The following is a 26,560-nucleotide window of genomic DNA, read 5'->3' as shown; positions in this document are numbered from 1 at the left end:
CCTCTGCAAACTCATTCACAGTTAAAGGACAATTTATATTCTGACCTAATTTTATAAATTAAATTTAGACTAGCCAGATATAAGACGTAAAAGTATGGAATAAACATCACAAGAAGCAAAAGAGGGTAAAATAACCTGAATGGAAGCCAGGGAAATAACTCGGATAGGCAGGCACACGGACAGCATGGCACCGATGTCTACTGTAGGCAAAACTTGTGACGCTAACACACTCACTGTCTTCCCAGGGGCAACTAAAACTATTAATTCACCAAGTCATTGTGCCACTTCGCCTGATCAATTTAATCCCAAAGGAACGGCCAGAATGGGGGTTGGAACTAGATATGGCCTTAACCCATTATTGTTACTGGAGCGAAAAGAGAGACAATCAAAAAGAACAAATATAAAATGAAGTCCAATGACAAAAAAAACCAATATTCTAAAAACTAGCATAGCAAATGCTGCCATTTCTAAGGGCATTATGCAAAGAACAAACAGTACTACTCCCCTCCAAACTGCATTATTACAATGTAAGTGGGAAACAGGTATACCAGTAAGACCGATCTCATATGCAGTTATAAATACAACGAAGACGTACCTTGTTATTTTCCACATTATCTCCTTCTTTCAATCTAATAGGATCAATTTCACAGGACTTTGAGGATTCACATATCTGAAAATAAATGCATTTTCTAGTTAATGTTTTTTTCTAAATAATCTGGCGAAATGAAAATAATTATTGTTTTTCAAATAAAGGCTAATTATAGATATTAAAACTATAAATACAATATAGTAAAAGAACTATATAAAATTATTTATCATAGCTGAATATCTAGCACACAAATCAGTAACAAAGAAATAATTATGCAGATTTTACGACAGTGTTTCCTTTGAGTAAAAACCTGTCTATAGAAAAGTACATCATTTATTTTGCGTGTAAAGTGTTCAGCCTTATTCTTTCAGTAATACACAGATGGATATATAATTCTCATTAATAGGTCACTTAATTAAAGAAATGTTTTAACGCCACAAACTATCATTAACAGAAGTATATCCTGTACCTCATCTAGAATAGGTTTTAAAGTTACTTTCAGGTAGTGCCGTCCCACTATTTTCATCATCTCATCCAGACACCGGGTAGCCAAGGAGTTGCCTCTAAAAATTGTGTTTGCCTCTCTGAAACAGAAATACAAATAAAGTGAAACCAAGTGTAGTAAACAAAGATTATGAAACCAATAATAAGAGATACGTGACTTTGGTCATATTTAAAATTTTAATAATTTTTATCATCCCCTTAAAACTCTGCCATTCGGTTTTTCAAACTTTTCAAACATGTAGGAAAACAAGTTGAATATGAAGAAACAAGAACAAGCAAAAAAAAAGGAAACGAAGTAGATTAAATATTTGGGATGTTTATGGACCACAAAAACAAAGTATATGTATGTGTGTGCGTCAACTACTATGCAAAAGGTTGGCAGTTCAAATAAGGCCTGCTGGTCTATTTCTGTAAGATTACAGCTACTGAAAACTCTATGGAGCTCAGTACTACTCTGAAACACAGAGTCGCCATGAATTGGAATCAACTCAATGGCAATGGGTTTGGTTTGATAAATATAAATAACTGTCTTGAACTGTGATGGGAGTGGGAAGCCACATGGTTGCTTTTTATGTCACACATGTGCATAGGGAGTTAATACATAATGGATAAGGAAAAGAAAAACCAGCTGCCCTGGTGTTTTATCTGTGACATGGACTCACTGCAGTAAGAGAAGATTAGTAACAAGGAAAATTTCTTCACTAAAAAAAAAAAAAAAAAAAATCCCTCATTAATTGTTATCTTTACTGCTGGCAGATAATGTTTATAATTTAAAGAACTGCCTTTTATCACTTGCTAAGCAGTTCTCCTCAGCCTACTAGACAGTAAGCTTAGCTCAATAGAAAAGAACTCGGATTACGAAAACAACCCGGCAAGCGAAGTTCAATCTCCACAACACGTAATTAACATTCAGTAAGATCCAACTCTTACTGCGTATCCTTCAAGTCTAATTCAGCCACTGCAGTAGCAAAAGGAACAAGTTTATCATGGCGCAGCAGCAGTCGCACAAGAGGCAAAACAGCATCGTTTTTATCTCGACATATTTCACTCAAAATGTAAGCAGCTGAGGCAGATATGGGCTAGAAGACAGAAAGATGGAAACAAGCACAAAATCAAGATTAAATTTTCATGGCACATGATTAAATTTTCAATCACTAACCTGTAAAAGTAATTCAAATATGTTTGTTAACTATGTTGTATCGAGTAATACTTAATTTTCTGCATTTTTCAGTACAGATGAAATTTGGAGCTCACTGATCACAATCCCATTACACGTGCTCAGATAAATTAAACATATACATTTGCTGCTTTAATAAGACTTGCTACTCTGAAATCTTTTCTTCATCATTTTAGTATTTTTCCAGTACCTGGACACCTGGCGATTTTAGCAGCAAAGTCTTCAAAGGCCCATAGTACTCTGAAGGAAGCACATAGTCTTCTGTGTAACATATATTTAACCGAAGAGACCCTAGGTCATCAGTTTTGGAAGATTTATTTCCATTGTCTTTTGGTTGTAGCAAGTACCTAAAATAAAAAATATAATCAGTGGTATGTGGTTGTAAGGAGCATCTAAGCCAGTGAGGTAAGTAAACAGCTAAACTATAAAAAAACTAAATCAAAACGGTCAGCTTAATCATCAAGGTTAGGAAACATCATAACCTCCAGTCCGTTAAGGAGGCTTCATTTGGTAGGACTAGAAAGCTGTAAATAGAATTTTATCCAGGAAGCACAAAGTATAGCTAAAATAAAAATTAAGATCTCAAAGGGATTAAATAAGAGTTTTACTACTAAGTAGATAGTAGACAAGGGTCAACTTTGGTGATGGGAGGGACCAACCCAAACAAGACCCAGTGCTGTCAGGTCGATTTTGACTCATAGTGGCCCTATAGGACAGAGGACAACACACAATATCGTGGAAGTCCACACAACTGGACTAAAGCAAAAGGAAAGCTGTTTCCTAGACACATCCAAACACTTCGAGGGACAGAGTAGCCGGTGCTGGGACCTGGGGACCATAGTTTCAGGGGACATCAGGTCAACCAGCATAACATAGTTTATAAAGACAATATTCCACATCCCATTGGGGTCCTAAAAACTTGTGAGCGGCCATCTAAGATACATCTATGGGTCACCCCACTCGGAACAAAGGAGAATGAAGAAAACCAACGACACAAGGAAAACACTAGCCCAAAGGACTAAAGGACCAAATGAACCAATGACTCCATTAGCCTGAGACCGACCACAAGAACTAGATGGTGCCTGGCTACCACCAATGACTGTCCTGACAGGGAACACAACACAGAGTCCTGGACAGAGTAGGAGAAAAATGTAGAACAGAATTCAAACCCACGTAAAAAGACCAGACTTAATGGTCTGACAGAGACTTGAGGAACCCCTGAAATATGAGACCAAACGGGCAGCTCCTGTCCAAAAGCAGGGTGTGAAGGCAGGAAGGAACAGGAACTAGAACTGGTCAAATGGACAGAAGGAACCCAGGGTGGGAAAAGGGAATGTACTGTCAGATTGTGGAGAAAAGAAAAAGTGAAAAAAGAAAAAAAAAAAGAGTCTGATTAGCTTTCAGGTTTAGAAAAAAATAAATAAAAAGTAAAACTTCCTTAAAATCCAGTGTATTATCAAAAACAAATTTTTACCAACTAAATTTAAGAGGAAATTAGCTGAAATTGACGCTGTATCACAAGAAGGCATGTTGTTGCTGTTGTTAGGTGCTGTCAAGTCGATTCTGACTCATAACAACTCTTTGACAGAGAACTGACCCACAAGGTTTTCTTGGCTGTAATCTTCATGAGAACAGATTGCCAGGTTTTTCACCTCTGAGCCGCTGTGTGGGTCTGAACCACCAACCTTTTGGTTAGCAGCTGAGTGCTTAACTGGTACATCACTAAGGCTCTTTCAAGAAGGCACAGGTGACCTTGTTTTAAGTAAATCCTATATATAAAAATATGAAGTTATTTTTTAAAAAGCTAGAAATTGAAGATTTATAAATAGCTTTACTATATTAATAGTGGGACTACACTGGAAATGATTTTATTTGAAAAAAAATCAGATTTCCATGTAATACTTTTAGGTAAGTAAAAGGCAAAAAATACACACATGCGCACACACACACACATAAAAAAAATTTTTTTATAGGTAGTGTTAAATATCCAAGGAATGAAAAATGTTTAGAAGTCAAGAGAATTTTGTAGGATCAAAACCAGAAATCCATAGTGTTTTTTATTTTAACTTTTTATCATGGAAAAGTAGAGAGAATAGTAGTAGAGTGAACTTGCATGTGCCCATCACCTGGCTTCAACAGTTGTCACTCAAGGCCAATCTTTTTTCAGCCATACCCCCGCTCACTCCGCTCCTCCCATTCCTGCATTACTTTGATGCAATCTCCAGGAACCTTATAATTACATCTATAAATATTATATATATATATATACCCACACCCAGTGCCATTGATTCATAGATATATAGAAGAACTAAAAAATTATCATTATCCAGTAAGCATTCAAATCCTCCCAAATTTATCATAAATGGTTTCCTACAATGTGTTCAAATCCAAGTAAAGCCCATATATTGTGATTGGCTCATAGGTTTCTTAAGTTTCTTTTAATCTATAGATGTCCCCACCACCACCAAGAAACCAGGTGGTTTGTCCTACAGTTCCCACATTTGGGATTGAGTTAAGTTTATCTTTATCTCCAAGATGCCATGTAACACGTTCCTCTGCCATTTCCTGTAGGTATGTTTCCTCAGTTAGATCTAGATGACTGGTAAGATTCAGATTTGATGTTCTGGCAGAAACATTTCATAAACAACATTGTGTAGTTCTACCAGGAGCCACTAACATCTGATTGTTTCTCTTTTTGTGACTTTAGCAGACACTGATGATCACTGCTTAGAGCCATTAATCATCAAAGGCTAACCCAGTACCCAGTGCTGTTGAGTCGATTCCGACTCATAGTGACCCTACAGGACAGAGTAGAACTGTCCTATAGAGTTTGCAAGGAGCTCCTGGCGGGTTTGAACTGCAGACCCTTTGGTTAGCAGCCGTAGCACTTAACTACTACGCCACCAGGGCTTCCCATCACAGACTACAAAGTGATAATTTTATAATTCTATCATTCTCCATTTATTAGCTGGAATGCTTTTCATAAAGGAAACTCAGTAATTCTGACACTTAATTTTTATATTTATCACCTACGTTGTTGTTTTAAGTTGCCATCGAGTCAGGTCTGACTCATGGCACCCTTACGTGTACCAGAACGAACCACTGTCTGATCCTGCACCATCCTGAAAATGACTGGTGTGTTTGAGCCTACAGTTGCAGCCACACGTCAATCCATCTCACGGAGGGCTTCCCTCGTTTTTGCTGACCCTCCACTTTACCAAACATGATGTTCTTTTCTAATTGGTCTTTTCTGATATATCCAGAGTAAGGAAGTTAAAGTCTCATCATCCTTGCTCTAAGGAACATTCTGCCTGTATTTCTCCTGAGACTGATTTGTTCATTCCTTTGGCAGTCCACCATATATTCAATATTCTTCGCCAACACAACAGTTCAAATACATCAATTCTTTTTCTGTCTTCTTTTTTCATTATCCAGTGTTCATATGCATATAAAAAGCTGAAAAGATCCTGACTTGGGTCAGATGCACCTTAGTCATCAAAGTGATATCTTTGCTTTTTAAAACTTCAAAGAGGTATTTTGCAGTAGATTTGCCCAATGCAATGCGTTGTCTGATTTCTTGACTGCTGCTTCCATGAGCATTGATTGTGGATCCAAGTAAAATGAAATCCTTGACAATTTCAATCTTTTCTCCATTTATCATGATGTGTGTTACTGGTCCAGATGTGAGAATTTTTGTTTTATATTAAGGTGTGACCCATAGTGAAGGCTGTAGTCTTTGATCTTCATCAGTAAGTACTTCAAATCCTCTTCGCTTTCAGCAAGCATGGTTATGTCATCTGCACATCACAGACTGTTGAGTTTCCCTCTAATCCTAGTGTTCGTCTTCAAACAGTCCAGTTTCTTGGGTTATTTACTCAACATACAGACTAAGTATAGTGAAAAGATACAACCCTGATGCACACCTTTCCTGAATTTAAGCCATGCAATTTCCCCTTGTTCTGTCTGAACTATTGCCCCTTGGTCTATGTATAGGTTCCTCATGAGCACGATTAAGTGTTCTGGAATTCCCATTCCTTGTTATCCATAATTTGTTACGATCTGCATAGCCGAATACTTTTGTATAGTTAATATAAAAAATTGTGTAGCTCATCTAATCCTTACAACAGTCCTAAAAAGTAAGAAGTACAAGCACTTAGAATAGTCACTGGCATACAGTAAACAGTATGTAAATGTTTTTTACATAACATACATACATAAAACTGCCACCACTTCAACATGTAAATAATAAACGGTTGCTGTCAAGTTGACTCTGACTCATAGCGACACTATGTGTGTTACTGTAGAACTGTGCTCCATAGTTTTGAATGGCTGATTCATTAGATTTCCAACCCTTTCTTCCTAGGTGTCTCTGGGCAGACTCAAACTTCCAGTCTTTCGGTCAACAGCCGAGCATGTGAACCATTTGCAACACCACCAAGGACTCATGCAGATAAAAACTATATATAAATGTACTTATTCGTATAACTATCTAAATGTGATCATGATTTTAAGACATTATTACAAAGGCTCACTTTAATAAGCTACCCAGAGGATCCCTGTGAATTACGTTGCTGTTGTCAGCTGCTGTCAAGGTGGCCCCTGACTCATGGGAACCTCAGACACAACGGAATGAAACGTTGCACAGCCCCGTGCCATCCCATGATGGGTTGAAAATCTGACTATTGTGATATATAGGGTTTCACTGGCTGATTTTTCAGAGGTAGACTGCCAGGCCTTTCTTCCTAGCCATCATAGTCTGAAAGCTCCTCTGAAACAAAATTGATCACTACAGGTTAGTAAGTAAGCCCAAGTAAGTCCATGTTTACACCTTGCTTACTGGGTCATCAGCTCATCAGGGGTTTTAAATTTGGAAAATGGCCTTGATTCTGTAAGAAGGTGCTGTGGGGCTGGGAGACAGATGCCAGTCATACCTAGAAGCAGGGTCTTTGATCTCTTGGAAAAAAAATGTGAAATTGTTCACTACAGATTAGTAAGTAAGCACAAGTAAGCCCATGCTGACCTTACTCATTGGATAATCCGCCTCTGATTCATCACAGCAACACCCCCCACACACTTCCCCTAACAGATGGACGGTGGCTGTGTATGAGGTCTACTGGCCAGTAATTAAACCCAGGTCTCCTGGATGGAAGGCGAAAACTCTACCACCGAACCACCAATGTCCTCTTGTATAAATCAGAGCTAAAGAGAAAAATCTCCAGATTTGCTAATTTGTTAGGGGGTAGGTCAGTGGTTCAAATCCACCAGCAGCTCCTCAGGATATAGATGTGGCAGTCTGCTTCCACAAAGATCACAGCCTAGAAAACTCTATGGGGCAGTTCTGTTCTGTCCCATAGGGTCCCTATGAGTCAGAAGCAACTTGACCGCAATGGGTTTTGTTTTGGCATTTTGGCATGCCTTTTTATGGTCTAGCAAGAAAAAAAAAAAAAAAAAAACCCCAGTGCCTCAAGAAAAGTCTCAAATATATTTCTTCAGTTTTTGAATGATAAAGTATTTCAGTATGAAAGAATAGGAAACAGTAAATAAAGAGGAATTATTAATTGAAAGGAAACTCTGGTCACTTAGTGGTTAAGTGCTACAGCTGCTAACCAAGAGGTCAGCAGTTCGAATCCGCCAGGCGCTCCTTGGAAACCCTATCAGGCCGTTCTACTCTGTCCTATAGAGTCACTATGAGTCGGAATCGATTTGACGGCAGTGGGTTTGGTTTTGGTTTTTATTAATTGAAAGTAGCATTCAATTCCTTCACACGAATTTTTTTCATTCACAATTAGGGAGACATAAAAGCTATCCTTAAGCTCTCAAGAGTCAGCAGTTTTGACAGCCCCCTTAACAGAAATACGAGAGCTCGGCTGCTAACCACCAAAAGGCTGGCAGTTTGAACCCACCAGTTAGTTACTCCTTGGAAACTATCAACAGTTCTACCCTGTCCTACAGAGTCCCTGTGAGTCGAAACTGACTCGATGAGAGAGGGTTTTGTTTTGGGTTTTTTTTTGGTAAGAGAAAAAACTCAGCATTTGAAAATTTTTACCATAGGTCTGTGTAATTAAAATTGAGGTAGGCAGATAAAAACTACACTTTTTCTTTTTTATTTTAGGTGAAGGTTTACAGGACAAACTAGCTTCTCATTAAACAGTGCACATACTGTTTCATGACACTGGTTAACACCTCCATGACACGTCGACAATCTTCCTTCTAGACCTTGGGCTCCCTATTACCAGCTTTCCTGTCCCTTCCTGCCTTCTAGTCCCTGCCCCTAGGCTGGTGTGTCCCTTCAGTCTCATTTTGTTTTATGGGCCTGTCTAACCTTTGGCTGAAAGACGAACCTCAGGAGTGACTTCATTACTGAGCTAAAAGGGTGTCCAGGGGCCATACTCTCGGGGTTTCTCCAGTTTGTCATGCCAGTAAAAGACTGCTCTTTTTTTGTGAGTTAGAATTTTGTTCTACATTTTTCTCCAGCTCTGTCTAGGACCCTCTATTGTGATAACTGTCAGAGCAGTTAGTGGTGGTAGCCAGGCACAATCTAGTTGTGCTGGGCTGAGTCTAGTGGAGGCCGTGGTAGATGTGGTCCATTACTCCTCTGGACTAATCTTTCCCTTGTATCTTTAGTCTTCTTTATTCTCCCTTGCTCCGAAATGGGTGAGACCAGTGGAGTATCTTAATTTTTAAGTATCACCCCAGACACTACTCACCAAAGTAGAAGACAGAACATTTTCTTTATTAACTATGTTATGCCAGTTGAGCTAGATGGTCCCTGAGACCATGGTCCCCACAGCCCTCAGCCCAGTAATTCAGTCCCGCAGGGAGTCTGGATGTGTCTACGGAGCTTCCATGACCTTGCCTTGTATAAGTTGTGCTAGGTTCCCCAGTATTGTGTACTATCTTACCCTTCATCAAAGTTACCACTTACCTATTTAGTGTTTTTCTATCCTAACCCCTCCGCTCCCTCATAACCATCAAAGACTGTTTCTTTTTGTGTGTAAATCTTTTCATCAGTTTTTACAGTAGTGGTCTCATACAATATTTGCCCTTTTGTGATTGACTTATTTCACTCAGCATAACGCCCTCCAGATTCAAACATGTTGTGAGATGCTTCGCAGATTCATCGTTCTTTATCGTTGCGTAGTACTCCATTTTGTGTATGTACCACAGTTTGTTCATCCATTCATCTGCTGATGGGCACTTAGGTTGTTTCTATCTTTTTGCTATTGTCAACAATGCTGCAATGAACATGGGTGTGCATGTGTCTATTTGTGTGATGGCTCTTATACCTCTAGCATATATTCCTAAGAGTGGGATTTCTGGATCATATGGTATTTCTATTTAGAGCTTTCTAAGGAAACACCACATTGTTTTCCAAAATGGTTGAACCATTTTGCATTCCCACCAGCACTGCATAATAGTTCCAGTCTCTCCACAGCCTCTCCAACATTTATTCTGTTTTTCTGATTCGTGCCAGTAATGCCAGGGTGAGATGGTATCTCACCGTGGTTATGATTCGCATTTCTCTAATGGCTAGTGATTGCAAGCATTTCCTCACGTGTCTGTTAGGTGCTTGAATGTCTTATTTGGTGAAATGGTCTGTTCATTTCCTTTGCCCATTTTTTAACTGATTTGTCTTTTTGTTGCAGAGGTGTTGGGTTTTTTCGTAGATTTTAGAGATTAGATCTTTGTTGGATCTGTCACAGCCAAAAATTTCTTCCAACTCCGTAGGTTCTCTTTTTACTCTTTTGGTGAAGTCTTGATGAGGATAACTGTTTAGTTTTTAGAAGATTGCAGTTATTTAGCTTATCTTCTGGAGTTTGTGTGTTAGTTATGATTTGTATCCTGTTAATGCCATGTATTAGGGCCTCTAGCGTTGACCCTATTTTTTCTTCTATGATCTTTATAGTTTTGGGTTTTATATTTAGGTCCTTGAATTAGTTTTTGTGTATGGTGTGAGGTAAGGGTCCTGTTTCATTTATTAAAAAGACCCGTCCACCTTCTCATTTATTAAAAAGACCCGACACCTCATGGACTTTGGTCCTGTGTCGAAGATCAGGTGACTGTAGGTGGACAGGTTTACATCTGGGTTCTCAATTCTGTTCCACTGGTCAATGTATCTGTTGTTGTACCAGTACCAGGCTGTTTCGACTACCGTCACTCTATAGCAGGTTCTGAGGTCACGAAGTGCAAATCCTCCTACTTTATTCTTCTTCAATAGTGCTTTACTCATCTGGACTTCTTCCCTTTCCATATAAAGTTAATGATTACTTTTTCTATCTCTTTAAAGAATGTTGGTATTTGGCTCGGGATTGCACTGTATTTGTAAATTGCTTTGGGCAGAATCATCATTTTCACAATGTTGAGTCTACCTATCCATGAGGATGGTATGTTTTTTCATTTATGTAGATCTCTTTTGATTTCTTGCAGTAGTGTTTTGTAGTTTTCTTTGCATAGGTCTTCTACATCCCTGGTTAGATTTATTCCTAAGTCTTTTATTTTTTTTAGGGGCTATTACAAGTGGTATTGTTTTCCTTATTTCCTTTTTGTCTTTCTCTTCATTAGTGTATAGGAATCCAACTGATTTTTGTATGTTTACCTTGTATCCTGCTAATTTGCTGAATCTATTAGTTCCAGTAGTTTAATCGTGGAGTCTTTTGAGTTTTCTATGTATACTTATCAGCATCCACAAATAGGGACAGTTTTATTTCCTCCTTACCAATCTGGATACGCTTTATTGCTTTTTCTTGCCTTACTGCTCTAGCTAGGACTTCCAGCACAATGTTAAATAGAAATGGTGATAAAGGGCATCCTTATCTTTTTCCTGTTCTCAAGGGGAATGTTTTCAGCTTCTCTCCATTAAGAATGATGCTGGCTGTTGGTTTTGTATAGATGCCCTTTACTATATTCAGGAATTTCCCTTCTATACCTATTTGATTTAGAGTTTTTATCAGGAATGGATGTTGGACTTTGCTGAATGCCTGTTCTACATCAATTGAGATGATCACTGGATTCTTGTATTTAAGTGGTAGATTATGTTGACTGATTTCCTATGTTGAACCATCCTTGCATACTTGGTACGAATCCTACTTGGTTGTGGTGTATTATTTTTTTTGTATGATGCTGAATTCTACTGGCTAGAATTTTGTTGAGAATTTTTGCATCTATATTCATGAGAGATATTGGTCTGTAATTTTCTTTCTTTTTTTTTTTTGTGGCATCTTTGCCTGGTTTTGGTATCAGGGTTATGCTGGCTTCATAGAATGAATTCGGAAATATCATTTCTTTTTCTATGTTCTGAAATAGTTCGAGTAGTACTGGTAAGCTCTTCTCTGATGTTTGATAGAATTCTCCAGTGAAGCCATCTGGACCAGGGCTTTTTTTTGGTTGGGAGTTTATTACCTTTTCAATCTCTTCTCTTGCTATGGATCTGATCAGATTTTCAACATCATTTTGTGTTAGCTTGGGTAGGCACTGTGTTTCTAGAGATTCGTCCATTTCCTCTAGGTTTTCAAATTTGTTGGAGTATAGTTTCTCGTAATATTTTGTTATGATTCTTTTTACTTCAGTTGGATCTGTTGTAATGTTGCCCATATCAATTATTTGAATTATTTGTGTCCTCTCCTGTGTTTGTCAATTTGGCCAGAAGTTTGTCGATTTTTTTGATCCTTTCAAAGAACCAACTTTTGGTTTTGTATTCTCTATTTTATTTCTGCTCTGATCTTTATTATTTTCTTTCTTCTGGTGGCTGTGGGCTTCTTTTGCTGTTCTCTATTTTTTTAAGTTGTGTAGCTAATGTTTTGATTTTATTCCTTTCTTCTGTGATGTGTGCATTTATTGCTATAAGTTGACCTCTGATCACTGCCTTTGCTGTGTCTCAAAACTTTGGGTATGATGCATTTTCACTGTTGTTTGATTCTAGGAATTTTCTGATTCCATCTTTGATTTCTTCTATTACCCAGTGGTTATTAAGCAGGGTATTATTCAGCCTCCATGTAATTAATATTTTTCCTTGCTCTTCCTGTTGTTAATTTCTCCTTTGATGGCATTGTAATCAGAGAAGATACTTTGTATTATCTCAGTTCTTTGGATTTTGTTGAGGGTTGCTTTGTGGCCTAAGATGTGGTCTGTTCTGGAGAACGTTCCATGTGCAATGGAGAAGAATGTATACTTTGCAGCTGTTGGGTGCAGTGTTCTATATATGTTTATGAGTTCAAGTTGGCTGACTGTGGCATTTAGATCGTCTGTATCTTTGTTGTGTTTCTTTCTAGATGTTCTGTCCTTTACCAAGTGATGTGTTCAAGTCTCCTACTATTACTACGGAACTGTCAATTTCTCTTTTCAGTGCTGTTAGAGTTTATGTATTTCGGAGCTGTGTCAGCAGGTGCATAGATATTACAGCTATGTCTTCATGATGGATCGTCCCTTTAATCATTAAGTAATGGTTATATAAAACCCTTCTTTGTATTCTGTGGTGGATTTTGTTTTACAGTTTATCTTACCTGAGATTAGTATGGCCACTCCTGCTCTTTTTTGGTAGCTGTTTGCTTGATATTTTTCTATCCTTTGATTTTTAATAACTTTGTATCTTTGTTTCTAAAGGTGTATCTCTTGTAGACAGTGTATAGATGGATCCTGTTTTTTGTTTTTTTTTTTTTTAAATCCATTCTGTCACTCTCTGTCTCTTTATGGGTGCATTTAGGCCATTTACATTCAGTGTGATTACTGATAAGAGGTTGTGATTACTGATAGATGTGAGTTTATTGCTGTCATTTTGTAGTGCTCCCCCCCTTTCTTTTTGTGGTGCTGGCGTCTTCTTTGTTCCTTTTACTCTCTTGTGAATTCCTTTTGTGTGTGATTTATTTTCATTTCTTTTGTTTTGCAGATTTTGTTTTTACTGAGACTTTGTTTTTCTTCTTTATTTTGATGAGTAGGTTTGTTAACTTCATTTATGGTTACCTTGAAATTTACCCTTATCTTCCTAGGTTTGAACCAGTCTTTTATTACTTGGTATTGCCTTGCCTTCCTCTCCATTAGAAAATTCTATACCTATACTGTTTCTGCCCTTTTTTATTGTCCTGACATTGTTGTCATTTACAAATTAACCTCTCTGGTTCCCTGATATAAATCTTTTAGCTTTGAATAATCCTTGATAGTCCATTTCCTAGGTTGGTATCTGGCTGGTGTGATCTCACGTCCTAGATTCAGGCTGTCATCTTAATGTTGTTTGTTCTTAAACAGAAGAACTCTCTTTAATATTTCTTTTAAGTTTGGTTTGGTTTTTTTTATATTCCCTTGATTTCTGTTTACCTAGAAAAGTCCTAATCTTACCAACATACCTGAACAAGAGTTTTGCAGGATATATTATTCTTGGTTGGCAATTTTTTTCTTTCAAGATTTTATAATATGTCACCCCACTGCCTTCCTGCCTGCACGGCTTCTGCCATGTAATCAGAGCTTAGTCTTACTACCTCCCCTCTGTATGTGACTTTTCATTTTTCTTGAGCTGCTCTCAAGGTTCTTTGTCTTTGGTTTTAGTGAGTATGGTTATGATATACCCTGATGATTTTCTTTTGGGGTCTATCCTATATATGGAGTTTGTTGAGCTTCTTGGATGGTCAGCTTTTCGTCTTTTATGATATTAGGGAAGTTTTCTGAGAGCAATTCTTCAATGACCCTCTCTGTGTTTTCCTTTTTGTCCCCCCGTTCTGGAACTCTGATCAATCGCAAATTTTTACTTTTGACTGTATCTCACATAATTCTCAGGGTTTCATTTTTCTTTGTTCTTTTTTCTGATTTTTCCTCAAGAAAAGTGGTATCCAAGTATTTGTCTTCAATTTTGTTGATCCTGTCTTCCACTGTTTCAAACCTGTTCCTCAGACCTTCTATGACACTGCCCATTTCTGAAATCTTATTGTTTACCTTTTGGATTTCTAACTGTTGCTTCTGTACGATTTCTACTTGTGAATTTATATTTGACATTTTATTCCTGTATTATTCCTCTGAATTCTTCCATTATTTTGCCAGTCTTTTCCGTGATTTTGTATGTTTTTTCCACGAATTTGTCTATGTTTTTCCCCAGTTTTGTCTCCTTTTTGCTTCAAATCTTTTGATAGCTCTGAATATTAAAGATGTGAATTCCCTACCAGGTAGTTCCAGTGCCTTTTTGTCTACCGGAAAGTCATCTGGCATTTTATTTTAGACACCCACTGGAATCATCCTGTCCTGCTTTTTCATATGTTTTGATATTGTCTACTATCTTTGGGACATTCAGTAGTTATTTTCTTCATTTACTGATTGTAGATTTGTTTGTTTCATCCTGCTTTTTTGTTTTTATTCAGTTATGTCTGAACAGACGGGATGTGCATTCTTTGTTGCTTGCTTGTCAGTGGGTATATTTTTCACCTTCTTGTCCAATGGGCAGAGCCAGTCACTCAGCTATGGTACAGCAGGGCAGGTCCAGTTGAAGGGGAGGGGCTGGGATGGATTGTTTGTGCCATGTACTGGGGCCGACAGGGCAGGCCAGGGGCCAGTGCAGGGCAGGTTCCAGTAGGCCATGCCCGTGCTGCTTGGGGGTGTGACGTTCATCATGCGGTGCAGAGGCAGGAGGAATGGGAGAGATTGTGATGTGTGGAGCTAAGTGGGTATGGGAAAGAGGAGAAAGAAACAAGCCAAAAAAAAAAAAAAATGCTGAGGGAGCTTGCAGTTGGAGTGTAGAGACAAGAAACCGAGAAATGAAGAAACGCAAAAAAGAAAAAAAGGGGGAAAAAAAGAGACAGATAAACAAATGCATAAGAAATGTCCCCAGGGATCCCACCAGCGATCGGGAAAGTGGCTCCCAGGCCTTGGGGCACAGCCTGTCTAGAAGGGGCGGAGATGGCACACAGTTCAAGGTATTGAGGAGACAGGAAAAGTAGAGAGAGACGAGAAACAGAGATGAAGAAAAACGAAAAAAATGATAATAAAAAAAGAACCCCCCCCCCGCCCAGGGATCCCACGAGCACGGCTGTGCAGGTTGGGGAAGTGGCTCCCAAGCCAAACAGTACTGTCCAGCTAGAAGGGGCAGAGATGGCACACAGTGCCAGGTTTTCAGGAGACAGGAAAAGAACTTAAGTAGAGAGAGACAAGAAACCGAGAAATGAAAAAAAAAAACAAAAAGGAAAAAAAAAACAAAAGAAAAAGGTGCCAGGGATCCCATCAATGTGGCAGTGTGGACCGGGGAAACGGTTCCCCATCTGAATGGGGCTTAACAGCCTATTAAGAAGAAGTGGAAATGGCACACAGAGACAAGTGTTTGAGAGAAAGGAAGGGGAGGAGGTGAAAGAGAGGGAAGAAACCAAAAAAAGCCAAAAAAAAAAAAAAAAGCAACACCAGCAACAAAGAAAAGGCACTGAAGGAGCCAGCCGGTGGGGGCGGTGCAAATCCAGGTGGCATGGAGCTGGCACCTTGTGGTCGACTGACCACGGCCTGCCACGAAGCAGCAGAGGCCAAGCAGGGAGATGTAGGATGGAGGGTTGGAAAGCGTGTATCGCTGGTTACCAGGTGGCTCTGTCTCCTGCTGGGAGCTTCGTGGAGCTGCTTTCCATACTCCCTGTCCACCAATCTCTGACAGGAGTCCAAGATGGTGACTCTGTGTTGTGTCAGCTGATAAGGGACCTCCGCTCTGTATCTCTCCCTCACTCTCTCTTCTCTGTCAGTTTCTTATTCTATTCTGTGCTGAGTTCTTTATCTCATTTGATGCTTAGGGTTCCAGGATTGACGTTTGTCTCTTTTTTACTTAATTTTTTGGGTCTTTGTTGCAGAGGGATGATGTGGTGCTTCTGTCTATAGCAGCATGTTGGCTTCGCCTTCAAACTGCCGTTATTTTCATTTAATGCTACCAAAGCCGGAAAATAACTGCTCAGAGGTAGCTCCATTAGCATCTGAATATTTTCTGTTCCCCTAAAGATAACCATGATCAATGGATTTCTACTAAAAAGACAGGACACTTCTTACATTTTCTAAATCAAATAAGAAGAAGACATATTAAAACATGAGGCAAAAAAGAAAGAGAAAACATTTGAGGACAAAAGGTTGCAAAATCAGAAAATAAGAAAAGCAAAAATCATCTCAGGAAAAATACTAACCTGGTTTTAAATGTGTACAAACTGCTTATTTATGTTGGAAAAAACCCACCATTTTACTAATTTAAATTTTACTTTCAAAATTAAAAGTTACAACATGAAAAGATATTTATATCTATCTTCTTAGTGTTCACTTTTACATATTGGTTATTTGGGCGAAATTATTGCACCAATTTATTCTTTTTATTTCACACAATGATTTTTGTACACATTATATTCTCTGACCAACTGGTGAAATGTGACTGAACTAGATTATCTCTAAGATTCCCCTTATTTATAACATTCCAAATAATAATACAGTACATGGGAAAATAAAAAAAAGGATGTAAAAAATCTGTACGTACCAATGTGGAATAATGGTGACAAGAGTAGCAATAATAATAACCATGATAGGACATGTTACCCACTGACATAGAACTTTAGGCTTACTTTACATTAACTCATTTCATTCTCTTAACAACTTCAGGATGCAGGTACTATTAGTATCATCCCTATTTTATAGCCAAAGAAAGCAAAAGCAGTCCTGTCAAGTAACTTGCCCAAGGTCATAGGAGTAGTTAGTGGCAGAGATGGGATTTGAATCAAGGCAGTTTGCTTCCAGAGTCCATACTCTTGCTCACTATCAAGAGTCAACATATATTTGTTGAAGTTCTACTATAAGGATTCCCTGAGTGGTGCAAACACTTAAGTGCTCTACTACTAGCCAAAAAGTTGGCCATTCAGACCCACCCAGAGGCTCTTCAGAAGGAAGGCCTGGAGACCTGCTTCTAAAAGTTTACAACCTTGAAAACCCTATGGAGCAGTTCTACACTGCACACATGGGGTTGCCATAAGTTGGAAATCAACTTGATGGCAACTAACAGCAACTATACTGTTATATAAAAAAAACCAAGATGCAGAGCAGGAATTAACACGCATCCATTTGTGTAAAGGGAGAGACAAGGATATATGTATATATTTGCCTATATACAGATAAAATATTTCTAGATATTAAAAACTGTAGTTGCCACAGAAGAGGGCAACTGAGTAGCTGGGGGACACGGAGGAAGAGAGACTTTTACTCTCTGCACTATGAACCATGTGAGTATATTACCTATTCAAAACTTCAAATAGAATTCTATTATCCACATTAGGCTAAAGTAAAACTAGCTGACATTAATACTAACAATCTAATCTTAACATGTAACAGAAGCTTCAGAATAAAGAACACATATCGTTACTAATGAACTGAATAGGCAAGAAAGGAATGAGAAGGTGACTGAATCATGATGTTATAATTTGAAAATAAAATAAAATTGGAACCTTAAAAAATTAGTCTTTAGGAGAAGACTATAATAAACAAATACTAAATGGAAATTATACAGGAAAGGAAAACAAATTGAGACTTTTTCGAGTAACAGAATTACATTGGTGATAATTATTCTCTTTCCTAATATTAAGATTAGGAAGAATATGTCTAAAATCCTGTAGATAAATAAAGCTTTTATTGAATTTTCGTGCAGTTACCATCATTCCCACAAGGGGATGCTACAGCTTTACAACTGACAAAAGAGTCTGAGTTTAATTTCTGACTTAACAGGAAATGGCATTCACATTTTAATATTTCCTTATACTCTGGATAAATGAATAAGCAGATGTTTCTATTTCATGCTACATCAATATTTTACATTTTTACTTCTAGAAGGTAACTCTAAAATGTTAATACTATTACCAGAAAAATCGATAGGAATCAAATTTTTGCCTGTGTGTATACTTATATCATGCCAAGGTAGCTGAACAAAGTTTTACCAAATTTGGAAGGCACAACTGGAAACAGTCTTACTTAAAATACAGGCTATGTGGCACATTTCAAGTTCACTTTGAGGAGCCCTGGGAGGCACAACAATTTATTTCTCTCTTTTGTACTAAGTATATGGCACATAATTTTATTAAAGACTTGACAAACTGAGTTCGGAAATTTTCATTTGAAAATGTATGCTAATTTATGTAAGGAAAAAGAAGGCAAGCAGGAGAGGTAGGGCAACAGGACAAATGTTCATAAATTTGTTACAGTGACTAAGTTTAATTTTTTTCCCTCTGCACATGCATTTTAGAAATTATAACATACAAAATACCACCGTCAAGGCCAATAAACCTTAGATATGCATTAGCAAGAGCTGAAAATAAAATGAAAATTTCACAAGTCTAAAAATCAGTCTACAAGGGATAACTAACTGCTTGAGGACAGCAGAGTCCAAAACGAAGCATGTCTGAGGGCCAAGTGGGTGAGGCAGGCTCTTTTTAAGGACAAATGAGACTGATACCCACAGTAAGAACATCTAAATTCTCAATTTCAGGTCCTCTTCAGGCAGCTGAAGTGAAGTTCTAACAAGCAGGCCTTAAAAGGCAAATGAGAAAGGCATGTTCTTTTATTCTCAGATGCTGGGCTACCTACTGGAAGGGACAGGATATTCATGCTTTTTAAGTGCTGTAGGCAGAAAAAACAACAGCTTCACACTGATTGCGGTAAGGAAATGAACATCTATTTAATGTCTGAACATTAAGTTTAATTTAACATCAGTTTAATGTCACTACTACTGACTCATGAAAAGGTAAAAATAATATTGTAGCCATTACTGAGTGCCTAGAGCTCCTGAAAAGTGTTGCTAACTGAATCAGCCCAACAGTATCTAGACTGTAAACATTTAGAACATAACATCTGGGCCACACACGGCGCATTTCAATGGGGTGTGGTGAAGGAAAATCACTGGTTAGATGTATATAAACACCTGATTCCCCTGAATAAATCATTTGCCTTCTAACATCCACAGTTCCCATGATCGCTAATAAAGCTTCTGAACTGCAGGTGTTCATTTGTGACTAAGCATTGTCTCACATGGCCAACTCTCATGTAAAGATCTTAATGTTTTCCATTTCCCCCTTGAGTTAAGATTTACTTTTTGAAATGAAAAATATTCCTAGACAATTCAGTTCTTTTATCCCAGGACCAAAGGTCAAGTCATAAACTATTTACTTATATCTCTGCAATAATGAAATAATGACTCAATCAACTAATGTTCATGACTTTTGGCTTACTCCACTGCAAATTTAAAATATGTTCACAGAAAGCATTTTTTTACATATAGAATATATTAAAGGGGATGACCTACTATGGAGTTCACTAGAATGTTTGTCTTCTTACCAAGCTTGATGAGAGGTATCATTTCTTAACACGTTCACAGGAACCTTAATTTCACCTAGGAAAACATCTTGGACCAGGTTTCCATTGTTCCATAAGTCGATTCTGAAAATGGAAAACAATGTTTAAGAGAACACACATCCCAAATAGCTTCAAATCACTTTGATGTGTATTACAGCGTTAATTTTACATGCTTAAAAGTAAGAGATGTTAGCATTGTCATACACCTCACAATCTAGACTAGAAAAGCAAATACTGGGCTAGCTTTTATTTAAAAGCACAGAAAGTAAAAAAATTTAAAGTCTAAAAGACATTACTTAAGTTTCCTAGTTTCCCCTCTAAGTTTTATTTTAACCTGTAGCAATAAGGACTACAGTGTTACTTTGTTGATTTTGAGAAAAGAAACCAACATAACACTACAGTTTCTCTCTCAATTATAACCAATTAATACGTAACTTGGGTGATTCAGAAAAATACATTACCTGCTCATTCCAAACAGGATTAATAGACCCTTTAGATGAACACACTGTTAACATCACACCTACACATGCATTTACCAAAACCTTCCCCTCCCAAGTGGCATAAATATTTAAGACCTAGGAAATGGCACAAACTTCAAACACATGCACCTGTTGAATTATCTTACAAGACTTCTTACCTCACTGAAATTTCTGTTAGACAGCAGATATGTTAAGAAGAATAAAAAAATTATTTCTAAATTGACTGAGATATAACCAATTCTCTATATATTCTTCGTACTCATTATGCTATGATTCAGAAATTTAAGGAGCAATTACATTTGGGAAAAATTAGAATACAGAAAGTAAAAATTAGGTCACATTTGTTTTTAAAATAAATACACCTTGGCTATTTCTGCAAAGAAATCCAATCTGGAAAAGATAATTTGGATTTAAACTGATGATGCAGGTTTCATCAACCAACTTGCTAAATAGAATTATATTAAGTTTGGTTCACTTTTTTCAGTTAAATTTACGATTTTCCTTTGGCACAGAAAAACAATTCTGTAAAATCCTAAGGTACCCACCTAATTTCTAGCTTTTCAATGTCTTCCTCTTCTACCTGGAACTGGGACTTTCTTGTGTAACTGCTGGATCTGGTTACCTGTAACAAAGTATTTTAGTAAAAAAAATTTTTTTTGTAAATATCTTTTCCCTACATGAATTAAAAAAATCATCATCCTCAAAATGTTCAATTGTGGACATACGTGGAGGATACTGGAAATACCCAGATAATATTTTACCCAGCTTATTAATATAAAATATATCAAATATAAAAATAGCCATGAAAGTAGCAGGGAGGTGAGAATAATAAGGTGGTTTGAAGAAAAAAAGTCTGAAGAAGCCTCTGCCTCCATGCCATACCTAGCCCTCATTACAGGGCAGCATGGGCTTCTCTGGCTCGTACGTACGTAATCTTCCTATCACAACACAGCTGCACACGCTAACAACTGTTCGAAGACTTTCCCGCTAGTCCTATCCTTGTACTTCTGCTCAGATTTTTGCTGAAAATGTCAAGAACGTTGACAGGAACTTCCTCAACTACTGTCCACCTGAACATGCCACTCTCACACAGGCCCTTCTATTTGAGTTCTCTCATATTCTCCTCCAGAAAAAGAGAATGAGATGACCCTCCCCTTTTCTGTGACTGCCTTGCCCACATACAGTACACAATAAGCACGTATAAGCACTGCATCTATTTTAACTACAGCTTTACTGGCTCATTCACCTCACCCAAGTTGAAAGAAAATCCTCCACCAAATTAAATTTCAGTCTCCCTATCTCCTTCCTTTCACAGACCAGTATATCTCAAAACTGTAATCCATCCTCACAGCCTCCACTTCCTCACCACCCACACACCACAGTAACCTCCTTATCTGTCCCCTACACAGATCACTTCCTAAAACCTTTTAATCACCAAATCTGGTGTTCAATTCTTAGTTCTCACCTTCTCTGACCTCTCGGTAGCATCTGCACTGGCGATTATACGACTAACCTCCTTTACCAGCAACACTCTTCTTTGAGTTTTCTGAGGCACCATCCTGGCAGTAGGGGCACTAGGACTCCCTGGGTGGTGCAAACAATGAAGCACTCGGCTACTAACCAAAAAGTTGGCAGTTGAAACCCACCCGGAGGCACTTCGGAAGAAAGGCCTAGCGATCTGCTTCTGAAAAGTCACAGCCACGAAAACCCTCTGAAGCGCTGTTTGACTCTGCACGCACAGGGTCGCCATGAATCAGAACTGTCTCAACAACTTTTTTTTTAATCCTGGCAAATGTCTGCTCTTTGCTTGTTCCTCTGGTACCTCTTCTTCCTCAGAACCTATAAATAAGGCTATTTCTCCAGAGCTTTATCTTTTATTTTACTCTAAAAATAACCTGGAGCTGCAAAGGGCTGTATAGTTTACACTGTGCTTTCACCTCCATTATCTCCTCTGTTCATCAAAACGCCGCTCTGAGGCAGGCAGGGCTAGATTCGTTATCCTCGTTTTAAAAAGGAGGAAGCTGAAATACAGAAATTAAATGACACGCACAAAGCTGAATGCCTAATAAACATCAGAACTGAGCTTCTTCGCTTTTCTCCTTTATGGTATACCCCTACACATCCTTAGCTTTTTTTACTTTTTCTGAGAAATCCTGAGTCTTCATCTACGACTATCTCTCTTAGGTTTCAGACATGAACTATCAGAAGATTTTACACGTTGGACCTCAAGGTCATTATGTTTCAAACTGAACCACTTATTTTTTCCTTCTTCCTAATTTTTCCAGTTTTCCAGATTTGAAAAACAGGGACAACTCCTCCTTTTCTCTTTTCTTCTATAACCAGTTCGTTAGCTTGAACTTTGTGGTTTCTTTCTCATCTGCCCCTTCCTTTCCACTCCCATATTACCCTCCTGAGTCAGGCCCTCTCCCTTTTTTTTTTTTTTTTTTTACAGCTAAACTGTAAGTCTTCCAATCTTTTTTCTCTTTCCCTGAACCACCTGGCCCACAGATCATAGTTAATTTTTCCTAAAAACTGCTTTACTCTTATCACTTCCAGGTTCAATGACTAAAATTTAAGCATCTCAGCCTGGTACCGAAGGCCTTTTTTTAGCTGGACCTGCTCTATTCTTTTTAGTCTTGGTTCCCATTATTCTCTTATATAAACCTTCCAGTCAAATCACTATTTCATGTTCTTTGGATGTAACTTTCTGCTTTTCTTTCTCCGTGGCTTTGCTCAAAATGTTTCTTCTCTCACATACTCTTTCCTCTCACTTAAGAAAATCCAGGCCTTCCTTAAGCCTTCCCTACCACCTCACCTGGAGCAGAGCTCACCTGACTCCCCTAATACTACTATGCTTTACTGCTGCGTGTATATACTATGTGCAGGCATTGGGACTCTTAACTAGAGAGCAGAGACTGAACCTTACCTATCTTTATAATCAATCACCTCAACAAACGGGCCTAACAGGTACATTATGATACAGCAAGCATGTGAGGCCTTGACATTCCGCTATTAAGGACCCACGAGGCATGGTAGATTGTATCCCATATGAGGTTTAAGGTATGTAGATTAATGGGGAGTGTGACTGCCTTTAGTCGGTAGCCCTTTTTGTTGCTGCCTTGTTTGTTTTCACCATGCCATTAATAAATGCAGAACAAGTATACTAAGTCCTTAGCCAGGAAATGGAAAAGTCTCACATTGGTACATTTTCTTTTGATTTTCTTTCTCCCTTGACTCCACCCCCACAGTTCTTCCTACTTCACTTCTGGTATTTCCTTTAGCCTGTGTTCCTTTACTAAAATACGGTAACCATCCATGGCTAGATGTGCCCTCATTCACTCCACCTGGAAATAAGAGAACACACACACACACACACACACACACACACACACGAAGCAACAAACGTAACTTTTTTCCAAACTTTTCTTAAATGTTAATCTCAACTGCAACATGTTCTACTATTAGAACACAACCTTTTAGAGTGTTTGATTAATTTTTTCCTGTTGTTGTCAAATAAATATGAAAAAGGATTTCCTTAACAATGCTCCAAGTAAAGATCTCCAAAGCACTGTATCTGGAACAACTTCAAGGCAGCTGAAGATCTCCATAAAAATAACCATGGGTCCACAGTAAATTAGGCTAAGTTGCAAAAAGAACTTAATACGGTAATGAGGACTTAATCATATAGCACCTTATGGTCTCAAGCATTCTCACATTTGGGCCCTACAAAAACTCTCTGAGTTAGACAGGGCTGCTATGTTATTATTCCCTTACAAAATTATCCTTTTACAAGATACGGAACTTGAGTCGCAAATTTAGTGACTTCTTCAACGTCACCTGGCACTAGAACTCAGATCTACTGAGTGCTGATACACTTACCTCCCTACTGGTTTTCAAACAGCGCTCTGAAGAAGAGTTCTGTGGCCCATGTGCCAAGCGGTAGGCCGGATGAGGTGGGAGGGCAGAAGAGGGTGTGACAATGAGGATGACTGGGGAGTGGGTGCCCCCCTAGGTCTACCACCCCCAAACCAATCAGAGCTCTGCCCTTGTTTTCTATACTGGGCCTCCCCTACAGTATATTACACTATGGTTCTACTGCATTCAGAAGAGATATGCTTGATTGCTAAGTTGTGTACCCTCTAGTTCATTCCAGCCCATAGGGACCTAACAGGACAGAGGAGAACTGCCCCACAGGCTTTCCTAGGCTGTAATCTTTATGGGAGCAGATCACCAGGTCTTTTCTCCCACAGAGCCACTGGTGGGTTCAAAACACCGACCTTTCAGCTAGCCGCCAGGTCATTGCACCACCAAAGCTTCTTAGTTGCTAAAGTAGTTCTTTATCAATGTATGCTAGCAAAACCGATGTGCTGGGCTCACCTCAGGTGAAGCATGCTGACAAACATTTTAATAGCTTTCTGGAATTAAATGTTTTAATACCAAGCGTTTCATGTTACTACAATTTTACTTACTTTCTATTGGTTGAGGAAGCAGAGTTAAAAATTCAAATGAATATAAGGCTGAATATTTGTTCTAAAAAATGACTAATTAGATTATAATATTAAGTGATGATAACTACTATATACTTTCTTATTGATTTAGAACCACTGTAATATACTTATTTACGTCATCTTGGCTAGGCTGTGGTTCCAATGGTTCGGACAAAAAATAGACTAGTTGCTGTTCCATAATTTAATCTAATGCAATACAATGTAATCATCTTCCATAATTTAATCTACTGTAATCCATCGGTCGAAAAGGAATTTTCGTTAGGGTACGGCCTGCCTCCAGACTATAAATACATATTTTGGCAGAACTCTCTCCACTCTGGACTCTTCCTGTTGCCTATCCTACAAATCTTGGGATGCAAGCCTGCATAAGACTCCAGCATGCTGCCTGTTCTATGGATTTTGGACTTGCCTGCCTCCCACAATCCCGTGAAACAGCAGGAGTATCCAGCCTGAAGCATGACCTACAGATTTTGGAGTTGCCAGCCCCTATAATCACATAAGCCAATCTCTTGAAGTAAATCTCTCTATAAACCAAAAAAAAAAAAAAAAAACCCAGTGCCGTCGAGTCGATTTCGACTCATAGCGACCCTACAGGGTAGAGCAGAACTGCCCCATAGAGTTTCCAAGGAGCACCTAGCGGATTCAAACTGCCGACCCTTTGGTTAGCAGCCATAGCACTTAACCACTACACCACCAGGTTTTCCAAATTTCTCTATATGTACCTACATATATCTCACTGGTTCTGTTTCTCTAGAAAACCCTAAGACAACCACCTATATAGATGTAGACTTATCAAAACTGTTTTTGATAAAATGATTATCATGGCAATCATTTGAAAAAAGAAGTCAACCAGCATTCAATTAATTAAATATTCAATGTTAATAACATTTATATAAAACAAAAAGTTACCTCAAAATAAAAGATTTCATTAAACTGTGGATTGCTTGTTTTCTTCTTTACTTTTGTCTTCTTTTGGTCATTCCTGTTCCAATGTGGTAGAGTTTTACCTTGTAGAACTTAATAGTACACAATTATAAAACATGCTATTTCCAACCAGGGAGAGTGACCTTTGTTTAACTGTTAAGATGACTCAGGAAGGCTGTAGTTTTAAATATTACATGGGAGAAAAAAACTGCAGTGCTTCCACCAACTAAAATCAAAGAATACACAAGCTCTGTGTATTCTATATATGCCATTCTTCTCTCTGTGGTTATACTAGACTGACTGCCAAGCTGTCTTCAGGAGTTTTTAAAAACATATTCTATTATGTAAGCCACTCAGAAAATATGAGTGAGAAGGAAGACAATGAGATTTGGAGTACCTTTATCTATGCTAAACAATACCTGAGGAACACAAAAAGAATTCTTAACTCAGTTCACTCCTTGGGCTTCAGCTCCAATAGTGAATTTTTTTTATTTTTTATCTTGAAATAATAATATATTCACAGATGGTTGCAAAGAAATGTACAGGCAAGTCTTGCGCAGCCTTCCCCCAGACTCCCTCAACGTTGACATCTTATGCAAATGTAATACAATATCAAAATCAATAATAACTTTTTAAAACACAAATTCATATGCCAAACAGTTTTATGTGTAAGTTACTAAACAATCATACTAAAGAATATGTCTATCGACAGATTATAAAATCTGTTAGGTTGAACTTTTTTAACATGCAAGCAAAAATCCATCTGATAGCATTAATGTTACAGGATTGAGTTATCCCATTTTAAATTTTAGAACATCTATAATAATTGTATTCTACTGTTTGAGCACCCGGTAAGTGCTAGGTACTTTATATACGTATATAAAGACATATTTTTCAAAGTGACCTGTTCATAATTTTCTAAAAAATAACTACAGAGCTTGGGGTCAGGGAGGAGGAGTGGGCACGCATGCATGTGTAGAGGGAATATTGTACTTTTTGCTTCGTGATTCTAAACCTTCAAGTTTTAGGCACGTTTCAGATCAGTCAGGCCCTGAAAGAA

General features: G+C 38.1%; 1 protein-coding gene across 7 annotated transcripts in view; it reads right to left on the bottom strand.

The window, feature by feature from the left end:
- RASA2 (RAS p21 protein activator 2) overlaps nt 1–26,560 on the bottom strand; it is a 113,673-nt gene that overhangs the window by 25,621 nt on the left and 61,492 nt on the right. For 5 of the 7 annotated variants that reach the window (XM_064275524.1, XM_064275528.1, XM_064275525.1 and 2 more), the window contains exons 7-14: nt 25,486–25,558; nt 23,948–23,986; nt 20,614–20,690; nt 19,572–19,673; nt 2,461–2,617; nt 2,024–2,172; nt 1,059–1,173; nt 596–670 (exon numbers count right to left, since the gene is read on the bottom strand). In XM_064275524.1, coding sequence (XP_064131594.1) covers nt 596–670; nt 1,059–1,173; nt 2,024–2,172; nt 2,461–2,617; nt 19,572–19,673; nt 20,614–20,690; nt 23,948–23,986; nt 25,486–25,558 — 787 coding nt within the window. The remainder of the gene's footprint in view (nt 1–595; nt 671–1,058; nt 1,174–2,023; nt 2,173–2,460; nt 2,618–19,571; nt 19,674–20,613; nt 20,691–23,947; nt 23,987–25,485; nt 25,559–26,560) is intronic. The other 2 variants (XM_064275526.1, XM_064275527.1) reach the window with 1 other exon arrangement.

This window comes from Loxodonta africana, chromosome 23, assembly GCF_030014295.1.
Source record: "Loxodonta africana isolate mLoxAfr1 chromosome 23, mLoxAfr1.hap2, whole genome shotgun sequence".
Taxonomy (NCBI): Eukaryota; Metazoa; Chordata; class Mammalia; order Proboscidea; family Elephantidae; genus Loxodonta; species Loxodonta africana.
This window is presented reverse-complemented; position numbering and strand designations above follow the sequence as displayed.